This window comes from Numida meleagris, chromosome 3 (genome assembly GCF_002078875.1).
Source record: "Numida meleagris isolate 19003 breed g44 Domestic line chromosome 3, NumMel1.0, whole genome shotgun sequence".
NCBI classification, from domain to species: Eukaryota; Metazoa; Chordata; class Aves; order Galliformes; family Numididae; genus Numida; species Numida meleagris.
Window position 1 is genome coordinate 32,072,642 of NC_034411.1, and position 13,438 is coordinate 32,086,079.

General features: G+C 40.4%; 2 protein-coding genes across 6 annotated transcripts in view; one reads left to right on the top strand and one right to left on the bottom strand.

The window, feature by feature from the left end:
* GPATCH11 (G-patch domain containing 11) lies at positions 137-6,260 on the bottom strand. The gene is made up of 8 exons (XM_021393136.1): positions 6,119-6,260; positions 5,794-6,020; positions 4,657-4,698; positions 4,461-4,581; positions 3,576-3,666; positions 2,774-2,878; positions 1,940-2,021; positions 137-873 (listed from the first exon to the last, which is right to left on the bottom strand). The coding sequence occupies exons 1-8, from the start codon at positions 6,163-6,165 to the stop codon at positions 818-820; spliced, it is 771 nt and encodes a 256-aa protein (XP_021248811.1). The 5' UTR covers positions 6,166-6,260; the 3' UTR covers positions 137-817.
* Positions 6,309-13,438, top strand: part of HEATR5B (HEAT repeat containing 5B) — a 57,394-nt gene continuing 50,264 nt past the window's right edge. The window contains exons 1-7 of one of the 5 annotated variants that reach the window (XM_021393121.1): positions 6,309-6,413; positions 8,248-8,413; positions 8,933-9,144; positions 10,298-10,406; positions 11,487-11,636; positions 12,138-12,309; positions 12,671-12,828. In XM_021393121.1, the coding sequence (XP_021248796.1) occupies positions 8,288-8,413; positions 8,933-9,144; positions 10,298-10,406; positions 11,487-11,636; positions 12,138-12,309; positions 12,671-12,828 (927 nt within the window). In that variant the 5' untranslated portion in view covers positions 6,309-6,413; positions 8,248-8,287. The other 4 variants (XM_021393122.1, XM_021393124.1, XM_021393123.1 and 1 more) reach the window with 4 other exon arrangements.

Sequence of the window (13,438 nt, forward strand, 5' to 3'; positions counted from 1 at the left end):
CTGATACAGACAAGGTAGCACTAGTGCTGCTTCCCTTTCATGAGACAAATTTCAGCTGAATCTCCTTTACAGTTCCTGGACAGAGCATCCATAACATCATTACTTACTTACTGATAGGTAATATTTATCTTGTACCTGTTGTTTTTGATAGATTTTTATTTTTTGTGGTATTTGTACATTTCCATAGTACCTTTCTGTTAGTGGATATTTACAGTAGCAATTTTTATTCCCTAAGAATAAAACATATTAAAATATATTTATATTTTTTTAAAAAATGGAACACGCTCCACAATTTGGTAAACACACATAACAGAATATTAGTTCAAATAATATTAGTGACATTTCAAAAGCTTCCCACTCCTCCCCCTCCCCCCCAACTCTAGGACAGTAAGAAAAAATAAACTCTGATGTTTAGTTACCCCTGAAAAATTTAGCCCCCCAACCTGTTTAACATACCTGACCATGGAGTAACTAGTCCATATTTATACCCTTTGTCAAACTTTTATTATCAGTTGATCTTTCTCAATTGGGTATGGCATAAACAAAGACTGTGGAAGTTTTACTTGACTTGAAATTCCAGTAACTCAACAACACATGTACAGGTTTAATTTCTAATAAATCGTGCATCACCCAGAAAAAAAAAAACCACCATAGAAACACTTCAGAAATGTACAGTTCAACCTGTCAAAACTACCGTTCTTCTGCATACTTCTATGTGAGTTCTGGCACAGCGCTGAATTTTCTAAAAAAGAAAATATGTCAGAACATACCAACTATACATACTTATCTAGAACCTAGACTAAACCTTTAGAAAGGTTTAGTCATGATCCGCAGCACTGTCTCCAGGGCAGTTTGAAGACAAATCCTCAGCATCTGTGGGATAAGCAGAGAAAGAGTAATTGCAGTTCAGAAGACGGGGAAGGAATAAGTTGCTAGAATTGTCTGAAGAAGCCATCAACAGATTAAACAGAACTTAAGGTTGGCAGGTTATTAATTCCAAACTGTGTTGTAAAACACTGAACACAAATGGCACCACAAATTCTAGCCTCTTTAGTGCAAAGAAGCTAGATAATGTTCTAATGGTTCCAGAAAAACCTGCAACCCTTGTTTTCTTATGGTACTATTTTTAATATCTGAATGTTGTTTTTTCAAAACAGTACTAATTCATGTAAGTGCCAGTATGAATGCCAGAAACTATATTCTCTGGAAAAAAACTACTAGTGCAGGATAGTTATATTTCCCCCACAACACACAGGGGCCTGGATGAGAGCTGAGTGCACAACCATCAGACCATATAATGATAAGCTGCTCATGGAGTAAAAGCCAGGTAGCTTTAGGTTAGGTGTTGTGAAGAAATTCTTTAGTCAAGAGGATGATGAGGCGCTGGAACCCCTGTCTGAGGCTGCCCAGATAAGCTGTGGACGCCCCATCCCTGGAGGCATTCAAGACTAGGTTGAATGGGGCCCTGGCCCCTGATCTAGTGGGTGGCAGCCCTGCCTGCAGCAGAGGGTTGGAACTAGATGATCTGTAAGGTCCCTTCCAACCCAAGCCACTCTACGGTTCTGTGATTCTATGATAAGCCAGCTTGCAGAACAGAAGACAAAACTGTTCAGGTAGCATTCATAAGCTGATGGGAATTCTCTTTTGAAAAGTGTTTCTGATAATGCTGAAGCTATCTAGTATCAGCCATCTGCATTATGGTAAAAGGAACATGTCTCTTGAAATGGGATCAGACCCCCACATCAAGAAGTCTTTGGTTCTGGACCTCACAAATGGATAAATGACTTGAAAGAACAACTTCCACCAAAAGTGTAGGCATAGTTCTTACAGTTCTTATGAAAGCATGTGACAGGATTAAAACTGAATATATACTGTATTATTTGAGTCAAACTGCATAAACAAAGTAAAACACTTACATACACGACGCGTTTACTCTCACCTTCATAGGTTGTTCCACACCAAATGCAATAAAAGTGTTCTTCTCTTAAATAGGCAGTCAGGATTTGTAGTTTTGCTGATACCTAGGGGTACGTACAAGGATTCAATGATTAGGAGCTCATATGATGTAAGATGGTTTGAGCTACTGGTGTTGCTAAAACAGCTTGTTTAACCTTTTTCTATAGAAAAGCTACTGTAGCTTGCTAAGTTCCCCATATTTGTAGCTCACAGCACGGGAATCCATGATGCCTGGTTGTTTATTCATCATTCTTTCCAGCTACAAAACATGCCCTGAAGATTTAGCTGAAAATATTAGCTAGCTACCTTATATTAAGTATATGATATTTTGGTGGAATTTTTCACACTTCATCTTTTCACTGTAAATCAAACGTGTTAAGCTAACAACAGCAGTGTAATCTAGAGGTTCTCAGAAAACACGAATTTCTGGTGTCCAGCTCAAGATCATCTGTAACGTGTTTTCAGAAATTACTTAGTGATTCTAAAGTTCAGCCTGAGAAATGAGGTGAGGCATCCAAGATTAAAACTTAGAAGGAAATTATTTATCAAATATATGATTTTGTATATTGTGGCTAAGACTGTTGAGAATTTCATCTTGACTATTTCCAAAGATCAGCTTCAAAACAGATAAGCAATAAATCAGTGTTTTGATGTTATATATTTTATCATTTAATTGTTGTAAAAATAATTGCTCTAAGATGGCAAAGAGTTCATTTACTACTGCTTTGAAAATGATATATATACATAGTTTTTTTTTTTTTTAAGGCCTATTACATTTCATTCTGAATCAAGCCATTTGTTTAGTTCCAAAGCTTACACTTAAGTCTGAGCCTGTGCACTCATCATCCTTGTCGTCTTCATCCTTTTGGTCTTCCTCTTCAGGTTGTAGCCAATACCAAATCTCTTTGGGAGCTTCAATATCCTTAAATAACGAAGGATTAAAATGAAAATTACCTGCCTCTGCAGGTTCTCTTAAAATGCTGGATAAAAACAATTTCTAATAGCTGAGATGTTAGGTCTCAGAACTTACTTGTAGAGTTTAACCAAGAATTACTGAAGTTGTAGTGGGAGTACAGCAGTCCACAAGAAGGATTATTTTCTTTTTTAAAATACAAGTAAATGCATCCTAGCACTTAGTTTTGTTATGTTACCCATGTTATTCCTTGCACGTACAAGATGTTTTTGTTTGTTTGTTTTAAATGCATCTTTTGTGAATCTTCTGATTTTCTCAGTGATGATCCTTCATCCTCTGAGATACTCAAAAGCTGTCTGGGCATAGTCCTGGACAGCCTGCTTTAGGTGATCCCGAATGAGCAGAAGAGTTGGACAAGATGAGTTCCAGAGGTCTCTTCCAGCCTCAACCATTCTCTGGTGATTTTACTCCCCACTTAAGAAATACAGTCACTTAGAACAGCCTGACACTGGCTACTGCATGATATGCAAACAGCACAAAAGTACCAAAAAGCAGGAGCAAACACAGGCAAACTCTCATGATGCAAACAAACGTGGTTCCTCACATAAGCTAAGAGAACTTCCAGAAACTGAATCACTATTTTGTTTTTAGCCTGTATCTCTAACCCACACACCTTCCTTTCAACACAAAGAAAAACATATCTCACTTTCTGAATATCCAATTGCTGGCAGGCCCTCTGACTTTTTCGAAGGTCTCCTTCCATCTTACGTTCTTCTTGTTTGTTTTTGAATCTTATTCTGTTAAGATAGATAGCTAAAATAAGCAGGTAGATAAACAATGAGATGCATGACAGTCAACAGCATTTCTAAAATAGAGAATCTGCCAAGATTCTAGACATGCCACTTCCCTCAGACTACTGAATGCTGAACAGAAAAGACCACGCTAACCAGCACAACAGCAAAGTTATGAAGCCCCTACTGACGCTGTTCCTGTAGGATCATTGTGTATTTTTGGGGAATTATACCTTTCATCTACACCTTCAGGACAGAGCTTTTGATGACACTGCACTCTGAATACTGCTTTTGCACTAGGTTTCCTTAACCCGTGAAAAAGTGGTTCCTAGAAAGACTGCAAAAGCTTTTAACCTCTCACCTTTCCTTCCCCACATATAAACATGCAAATCAGGTGAAAATTAAAATAATAAAACCTGAAAAATTTACCCTGAGTTTTAATCTGTTGCACATAAAAACCACTGTAGTGACAATGCCCTGGATTATCTGTGAATTTTATATTCAAAACATGACATGGTTCTCTGATTTAAAATGTTACAAATGACTTGAGAATTAGTATGCACATTGCTTACATTGTTAACAGTTATAAAAATAAATGATGCAGCATACACTTCCAGTACTACACTGTTCACCTGCTCTTGCTTTAGAGCTGAGAAGCAATACAAGTATGTTTCAACACATACCCATACCTCCCATTCAAACAATGCGCAGAATCGGTAACTCTAGAAGAATAACTAAACTAATGAATAAGAAGAATGGCCACTTACACCTTGTTTGGAGTTTCCTTTACAGCATTTTACCTGAATTGATCTGCAGCTTGTTCATTTGCTTGTTTTTTCATGTGGAGCTTTTGTCTATAGTTTTCTAGTTTTTCTTCAGCTTTTCGCTTTTTGAACTCCTCATGACCAAGTCCACTTCTGCCTATGTAAGTATGCAACAGGTAAGCAGCTGAAAAGCTGTGATGTACAACTAAGTAAATCAGGAAATGTCACAAACCTGTTTTTATGTTTAGAGGAATAGGTTCAACAATGCCTTCTCCTGTGAGGGGAAAAAATAGGCAAATTTGAGAACAGAGCTCTTTCTCAAACTATGGTTGGTGTGGTACAGTCAAGTAAGCAGCTACTTTTGCCATTAAACATGTACGTTTTCTTCAAATTTTGCTTTCTGAAAATAGAAAAAACTTGTATTAATGTACACTTAGTGCTTTACAAATGACCCAGTTGAATTTGAACCCCCTTCCCTTTTTCCCTTCCTTGCTGAACTGCTGTGCGTTTTTTCTAGGACACTACCCAAGAGAAAGACAAGGATGTTGGTTTGACAGGCATAGCATACCTGTGCTGAAGGCTGCTTTGCTACAGTCTTCTGTGGCATTTTTTATTCTAGAATTTTACAACTTGAGAAAGATGAATTACAAGAGTCTGTCTGGGCCGGTTTATTTGCTGATCATCTGCTAGAGATACACTGAACTGACATAGCAATTGTTGATGTTTTGCTTCATTGGTTTTCTGTTTCATCTAGCAGGCCTTTCTGGTGTGCACTATTTCTTTTACAGACTCCAATGATAAATTCAAAGAGGAGGCTGATATTTTTTAAGCAGTTAGTTTTCCACAACCATCAAAACAACTTCTTAATGCTACAATCATACACACGGAAGTGCATTTAGCAAGCAGCAAGCCCTGCTGCTTCCCTCACATCTCACAACAGACATCTTTATTTTCATTTTAGAAGTCTGCTCTCACCTTTTGCTCAGGCACAACACACAAACAGTTCAGTGATGATTGGGCTCTCAGTGAGGCAGATATGGGCTCTACAGATGAGGCAGCACAGAATCATTAAGGTTGGATTTCTAAGATCATCCAGTCCAACTATCCACCTACCAACAAAATCAACCACTAACCCATGTTCCTTAGTACTACATCCACATGCTTGTGGACCACCTCCCTGGGCAGCCTGTTCCAGCGCCCAACCACTCTTTCAGAGAAGTTTTTCCCAATATAGAACCTGAGTTTCCCCTGGTGCAACCTGAGGCCATTCCCTCTGTTCCTGTCGACTTTAGCTAAGGAAAAGCAGAAATAATACCTCCCTCAGGGGACACCTGAGCACAGTGTGCTGTTCTGACAGAGACAAACTCACCGCTTTTGCCCAGGGCCTGGCCACTCTTGTAGCCCATTTTCTGAAGCAAGGCGAAGCCTTTGTTCTCATTGCCTATCGCGCTGCTCAGCACCAAGTCGCGTCGCTCTTTCTCTTCTTCTTTCACACTCTTCTGCCTGTTCTTCTCGTTGGCTTCTTTTTGCTTTTCCTCTTTCTGAAGAGCTTCTCTCACGCGCCGCACCATGGGCACCCCCGGCCTCACATCCTCCCTAAGGATGCATGACCCCAGCAAGAATTAGCCCACTTCTGGTTTTGTTTTGACGTGCTTACAATCCCTGACGATGAAACAAAAACGTCGCCTACTTACTTAATAAATAAATCAGACATGTAATCTTCCTCTTCCTCGTCCCCCATGGCTATCACGCATGTCCTGCTCAGACCTGTCCCCTACAGATGCTGTCGATCAGGTTTGCAGCACACGCGCTGCCTTTTTCCGGATGACCCCTCAGCCGGGGGCCTGGCCGAAACATTCCCTCACCCCGCCTTCCCCAACACGTCAGCCCGGCCCAACGCCTGCGCGCGGCCGCCTCTTGCTCCGCCCGCCGGCGCCTGCGTACCTCCTGCTTCCTGCTGCGCTCCGCGGCCGGCTCCGTGCTGCTGAGGTGCGTTGGTGCGGGGGTTGCTCCTAGTGGGTTCGGGCAAAGCTGCCACCATCTCTCTTCCCCCCGATCCTTCTCTTGCCAGCCGGGCCGGGGCTCAGCGCGGGGCCGAGCCGCTGGCGTTGTTTCCTCCGCGGGAGCGTGTTGTCGCGGTGCGGCGGGTGAGGGGGTGCGGTGCGGTGCGGGGCCGGGGCCGGGGCCGGGGCTGGGGCTGGGGCTGGGGCTGCGCTGTGGGCTCTGGCGCACCGCTGTGCGGTGGGAGCGTAAGGCTGGTTTAAAAAATAATCAAGTTATTTAATTTAAATCATTTTGTTTCACTTTAAGCGTTTGTTAGGTTTGGCTGTGGATGGGGAAGCTTTGAGCGCAGTGTATATTCTGAGAATACGCGCTGTAGGAAGATGACGGTTTACATAACGCTTCTTAGGTGCTCTGCTTTTCCTGTGCTGCCCGGTGCCCTAGTTTCAGCACCGCTGAGTTCAGGGTTTGGGTTGTGTTGTGGTGGTGGTGGTGTTGTATTGTTTTGTTTTTTGCCTTTCGGGTTTATTTTGCAGAAGATGGTTGACTTTATTTCGTGATTTTCTTTTGAAGGTTTTTTTTTTCCTTCTCTTGTATATTAAACAGCTTCATTTGCCTAAATGTAGCTTGCTAAGGTTCTGTTGTCTTCCGTGTTTGCTTACACCAACGGTGTGCTTCGGTGGTGCCTTGCACCTACCCAAGTTCATTGTTTGAGCAGGATCCCAGCTGTTTTGACCCGTAGTGCTCTGCCTGCTGGGAGACCCGTAGTCAGGCAGCTGCTGCTTGTATCCTTGCTGCTGCCAGGGAGGCTGCCTGGCTTTCAGAAGGCTTATCTGTCCCTTAAAGCAAGGCTGGTGTCTCTTGGGATCCAGGTCAGCCATCCCAAATTCTGTCATTCTTCCTGCCTCTCTCAAATTTGAGATGGATGGCAAATCCCATTATTATCAATTCCGCCTCCACACCTCTTGCTCTTTCAGTTGCGGTTAAATAATTTCAGCCATCACAGAATTTCAGCTGCAAAACTGCTGGCTACAGGATAACGTCTGCTGTTGGATTTTACTGGATAGGTGAGTTGGTCAGTCATCCTGTGATTCTTAGTGATGTGTTCTAAACCAGCACCAATGATTCTTATTTCTAGAAATTATATGTTTCTGACGTCCTTAATGTGGCGGTGCTGCTGTTTGCACAGGTTGCTGCTAGAGCTCTGTTGTGCTTTGGAGCTATGTTTAGTGGAGCGCTGGCCTCGGGTTGTGCTATTTCTGTGGAATCCACGCTTTGCGTCTCAGGGCGTGTGCATGTGCTTCAGGAGAGAGAGTCAGCCTGTCATTTCTGGAAGCGAAAGTTACTGATTTCCTAACAGTCCTTGTGGCAGGGATTCTTTCTCACCTTGTCTGTGGAAGATGTTGAGGACGTGACTGGATTCATGTTTAAGCTTCCGGAATGGGCTCAAGGTCTCAGAGCAGAGTGAGAGTTGTGCTTACGTGAGAGAAGACAGTGGGATGACTCTTAGCTCTTTTGTGAATGTTTTGTTTTTGTAGGCAGGGACTTTGGTATATTTATCTTGGCTAAGAGTTTGCCCCTTAAGTTGCCTGTAGATTCTTCATTTACTATTAACAACTCCGAGCCCTGAAGTACTAATGGGTGTACATGGTTGAAAGTACATGAGCAGTTCTCATTTGGGACTCTGTAGTTAAGCTACATCTGAACCGGGTGGAACCACGATACCGTAATCTATAGGTTCCATCTTCGTATTTTCATTTCATTGTCAAAGCTTGGTATTGTTGTACTACATTTCATACTAATATTCCAATTTTTATTTCAGAGTCGCTACAGTCTATGATAAAACCAGAACTTAAGCAGAGATGGAGCTGGCTCATAGTTTATTGCTGAACGAGGAAGCGTTGGCACAGATCACAGAAGCAAAGAGGCCGGTCTTTATCTTTGAGTGGTTAAGATTTTTGGATAAAGTGCTGGTAGCTGCTAACAAGGTAAGTTGTTTTTTTCCTCTTTCTAAAATGTGTATTCATTTTATGCTAGAGAAAGTTAGTAGGTAACATCCAAGTCATAACTGTGTAATTCTAGATTCAGCCTCTGTTTTAGTTTGTAAGTTGTAAGTACTGAATTGTAAGTATTCACTTGGACTCTCTGTAATAAGCCATTTAGTTTGTTTTCTGTTTTTCGGTGTCATAAGTGTTTGGAAGGCAAAATCTGCCTTTCCATTGTAGGGTTTCTTGATGGTAAAGAGGATTAAAATGTCCTCTGTGCAAGTAATACTGCAGTTTTAGTGAGTAATGTAAAAAAAAGGTAAAAATTACTTAGAACAGCAGCTAATTCTGATCATTTAGCATCCATCTCCACAATTACTTAAGTGTATCTCACTGTTTTGTGAGACAAGCAATTTGTCAAATTATGTAGGAGTAGTGTGAGGCTTACTTCAATCTCTTGTAGTTGTTGCTAGGTGTTATTGGAAACAAGCTTTATGTTGTTAATTTTTGGTCCATTAACAGACAGATGTCAAGGAAAAACAGAAGAAACTAGTAGAACAGCTAACAGGACTCATCAGCAGTTCCCCAGGGCCGCCAACACGAAAACTACTCGCGAAAAACCTTGCTGCTCTCTACAGCATTGGAGACACATTCACAGTTTTTCAGACACTTGACAAGTGTAATGACATCATCAAGAGCAAGGACGATACTGCAGCCTACCTGCCCACAAAACTGTATGTTCAGTATTACTTGGGAAAAGGGGATGGTTTTAAAGCAAAGTGGTCCTGGATATTACAGAAATATCTACCTGTATATGTGCGTGTTAAGTTAAATTTTGTAGAACTTGCATTTTGCATGCTTAGTTGGAGTCTGTGTATGCTTGATCTAGAAGGAAAAAAAAAAACACTTGTGTGATTGCAGAGGGCAGGATTTGAAGGTGATGGATACATGTTTGTCTGAAAGTTGGATGCCTTCCTCTAGGCAAAGGCATATATACGTATATATAATACCCTTGGGAGTATACTTAATATCTTGGCAGTGTCTAATGGTCCCCTGTTGAGGCTGCCTTGGGATGTTATCCTAATGGTGTGTAACAGTTACATCTGAAGTAGTCAGTCACCTTTGGGGCTGATGCTGTCCTCTTTTTACCTGAAGCTGTTGCACCTCTGTGGGAAACTTGCTTTTTTTGTAGAAGAGCGGTGCAGGAGGCGTGTTGGTTAAGCAGTAGGCTGTAATCACATTGTAACACAGTTTACCCAAGGAAATCATTTACCCAAGGATTTCGAGTTTACAAAAACCACCTTGTTTCTTTGTGGTGGAAAAAGTGCAGGTTTCCAGGAGCTGCTTCTGTAACTGTCCTGGAGCAATTTGTATATCCTACTACATTGTTACTGAAAACTTGGTAATCAAAAATGGCAGGGAAAGAATTTGGTGATGTTTACAGTGTTTATAGATATATAATATATATATAATATATATATATTTATGCATCTTAGGTTCTTAGTTTGAAAAAAAGCATCTCATTCAGCATCTATGAAAATGTATCAAAGATCACAACATTGTTTCTTTACCAAGCACCTGTAGTTCAAGTGCACAAAATCCTCATCTTGCTGTGGCGCTAGCGCGTATTTGTCTTCTGCAGCTCCTCCTGTGGATTATGTAATAATATCAATTCATAACACACATGTATTCTAAGAAGCTAATAACATCCATGTTTTTCTTAATTAAGCAAATGATTTAAATGCACTGTTAAACAATGAATATGATTAGTGGGGAATAAGTGTTTTATTCATCAATGATGACTAAAACATCTATTTATGCTTAAGATTTTGTCTTTGTTTAAATGATCCAGAAGATGAATGGGCTTATGAATGTCTCTTTTCTTAGGGCTGCTGTGGCATGTGTTGGAGCATTTTATGAGAAGATGGGCAGAATGTTGGGTAGTGCTTTTCCAGAAACAGTGAATAATCTTTTAAAATCTCTGAAAAGTGCGGAGGTGAGTTTTGGAGCATTTTACATGTGTGGTCTTGATTCCATTTAAGCTGAAACACTCTCCTTCCAAAGGGGTTTGCTAAAATGCCTTCCATGTAGAAAAATGCAAATTACTCGTCTCAGGTTAAACCACGTGCATGTATTTATTCTGCAGAGAGAATTTAGAGTTTTGTCATGTTAATGTTATTGTAGTTGCTTTATTGTGGCATCAGCAAATAAAATTGTAAAAGGGTTGTAGGAACCATTTGAAATACTGTGTTAGGTTTCCACTTGGGTACCCTGAGTAATTTTTTTTTTTTTTTTTAAAAAGGAAAGGAATACTTATGTTCTGTAACAAAAATATTACACTGCTTGTAGGCAGGATACACTCTAACAAGAATATCATATTGAGGGAATGTGTCATGGGTTGTCAGTGGATCTGATGGGACTGAAATAGCCCAGTGTTTCTTTTAAAATATATGACAAGTTGGAACAAGTGCTGATTGTGTAGACCTTGATTCCTCCTTCTGTGTATATGCTTACTTTCTGTGAGTAGTAAACATTTATAATCCCACTGTGGGATTTAAAGCGGCGATTTCTAACAGTGCAACAAATAGCTCTGCATTCTGCCCTCAGGGTACTTGCTTTCAGTGATACCCTTGTATGCTGTGTGATTTTTTTTTTTTTTTTTGGTGCCCTCCAGCTGGAAGCACCTGCCTGTGTGTGGGTATAGTAGGGAACTGCTGACTGCTTGGGCTTCACGTTGTGTCATACGTTATTCTTAGCTGCTTCTATTTAGTTTTTGTTTCATTAACGTGAGGCTGCAGCAGATGGTGGGGGTACAGCAGCATCTTTTCCTATTTGTTGGATTGCCGGCCCTCTTCTTAATTTATATGACAATAGATGCAATCTTCCTAAATCTGAGTCTAATGTTTTCTGCCATCTACGACCACCCAGACAGTGCTTTTATGTGACTTCAATGAACTATTATCAATTTTCACATACATATGCGTGCACAGAAATGAAAATGCGGAGGTGTGCACCTGGTACTTGGATATAAGCTTGGTGCCTGCATTCTTACATAAATGCCTCTTCATGTGTGCAGTCTCAGGGCCGCAGTGAAATCCTGATGAGTTTACAGAAAGTCTTAAATGGACTCGGGGGAGCAGCAGCTTCTTGTCACCGTGATATTTATAAGAACGCCCGCTCTCTGTTGACGGACAGATCTATGGCTGTACGATGTGCAGTGGCCAAGGTGGGTGTGTTTCTCCTCAGCTCTAGAAATTCTTTGTGCTGTGATTGTGAAGTGCCTGCCTTCAAGCTTTCACCTGTTGCTTATGATGGGAAATTTGGTTATTATTTGGGAAAGTCCTTGCTAGTTTACACTGAAGGCTCAGACATTTGACTCACTACTTTGTGTGTGCTCAGGTACAATTGACTTCCTCACTTCATAAACAAATAATGAGATAAATTAACTGTGGGTCTCAGTGGGAGAGGTTTTAAGTAACAGAGTTCTTTGGTTGTGTTTTTCTGATACTTTTAAAATTGTGTGTTAACCTGTTACACAATTCTGATTGTTCATTCTTATGTAATTTTTATGGTAATAGGGAGAGTGGGGAAAAAACTGAACTCTGAAGATATCCATATTAAAATGTTTGCTAAGTAAACGTGACAATTAGATTGAAACTTAAAAAGTAAGAACAGTTTCCATTGGTTCTCAGCAAATTAGTTTTTGCTGTCTTTTTTTCCCCTTCAGTGTCTGCTGGAATTGCAAAATGAAGCGGTGTTTATGTGGACAGCTGAGCTAGAGAATGTTGCAACGCTGTGCTTTAAAGCTCTGGAAAACTCCAACTACGGTGTGCGAGTTGCAGTGTCAAAGCTTTTGGGGACTGTCATGGCTACAGCACTGATACCAAAACAAGCAACAGGTACAATCCTTCTGAATTACGTTCCCAAACAAATTACATCTTTGATACTGTGTTGCATGATACCATGTTTTGTTCCAGTACATGCAAACCTATAGTTGATTTGTTGTTTTTTATTTAAACTCTAAATTTAAAAAAAGTAAAGCACTGAGATTCCCTCTGGTAGTCATGAAAAATAAAAGGAAACTCAAAAATCATTTGGGAAAAGTAACTTATTTTGTAAGCACAAAACAAAGCTGTTAACTGAAATGTTGGCTAGGTCTCTGTGTCAAGACAACTCTGAACTGATAATTCTGATTTTGAGATCGTTACTTGTATTGCTTGGAACTTTAGGATTAAATGATTGCTTTTCTCTTGGCTGAAGTGATGCGACAGAACGTGAAGAGAGCTACTCTTGAGGAGGTCTTGGAACTCATGGCCACTGGATTTCTGCGAGGAGGGTCTGGTTTCCTAAAGAGCGGTGGAGAGATGCTTAAAGTAGGAGGATCTGTCAATAGGGAAGTGAGAGTTGGTGTTACTCAGGTTTGTGATAATCTGTGGTATTTTTTTTCCCCTCAAATTGAGTAACATTTGTACATTAACTATAACCCTTTAAGGAGGAAAATTGTATACTTCTGGTCTTTATTTGCTTATGATAACTTGCAAGACTAATTTGACTCGTCTATTTGGTGAAACGTATGGGCAATATCATTCACCTAAGTTATATTTTATTACTGGTGTACTGTAACCATAGGTTAAAATATGTGCTAGAAGACTTATTTGATCAGCGTGTCTTGGGTGGGATTAAAAAAGATTTGAGAAATTAGTATCCTAACGGGCTTCTGCTCGCTGTGTGCTGGCTCTCTCTGGTTGCTGAGTAGTTTGCAGCCCTAGCTTTTTAAGCTGTGTTTCTTCTCTCTATATGTCTTTCTTGAGTAGATGAAATCTCATGAATATGGAAGCACCATTTGTCTAATAGAGAAAGATAGCAGCAGCGTATCTTCAAATTTGGGCCTTCCCACTCTGATATATTTCTGCTGAAGAAACTTGTCTGAATTCAGATTTTTTTATCTAAGGATATTTTGTGAAAGAAACTTTTTTTCCCCAGTCTTTTTCAGGCGCATTTGGTAAAATGCACAGTGTTCAACATGAA

Coding starts and splice junctions, on each gene's coding strand:
- GPATCH11 (XM_021393136.1), bottom strand. CDS start 6,165: ATGGGGGACGAGGAAGAGGAAGATTACATGTCTGATTTATTTATTAA. Junction 4,699..5,793: donor CCAGGCCCTGGGCAAAAGCG/GTGAGTTTGTCT, acceptor TTCCCCTCACAG/GAGAAGGCATTGTTGAACCT. Junction 4,582..4,656: donor TCCTCTAAACATAAAAACAG/GTTTGTGACATT, acceptor ATACTTACATAG/GCAGAAGTGGACTTGGTCAT.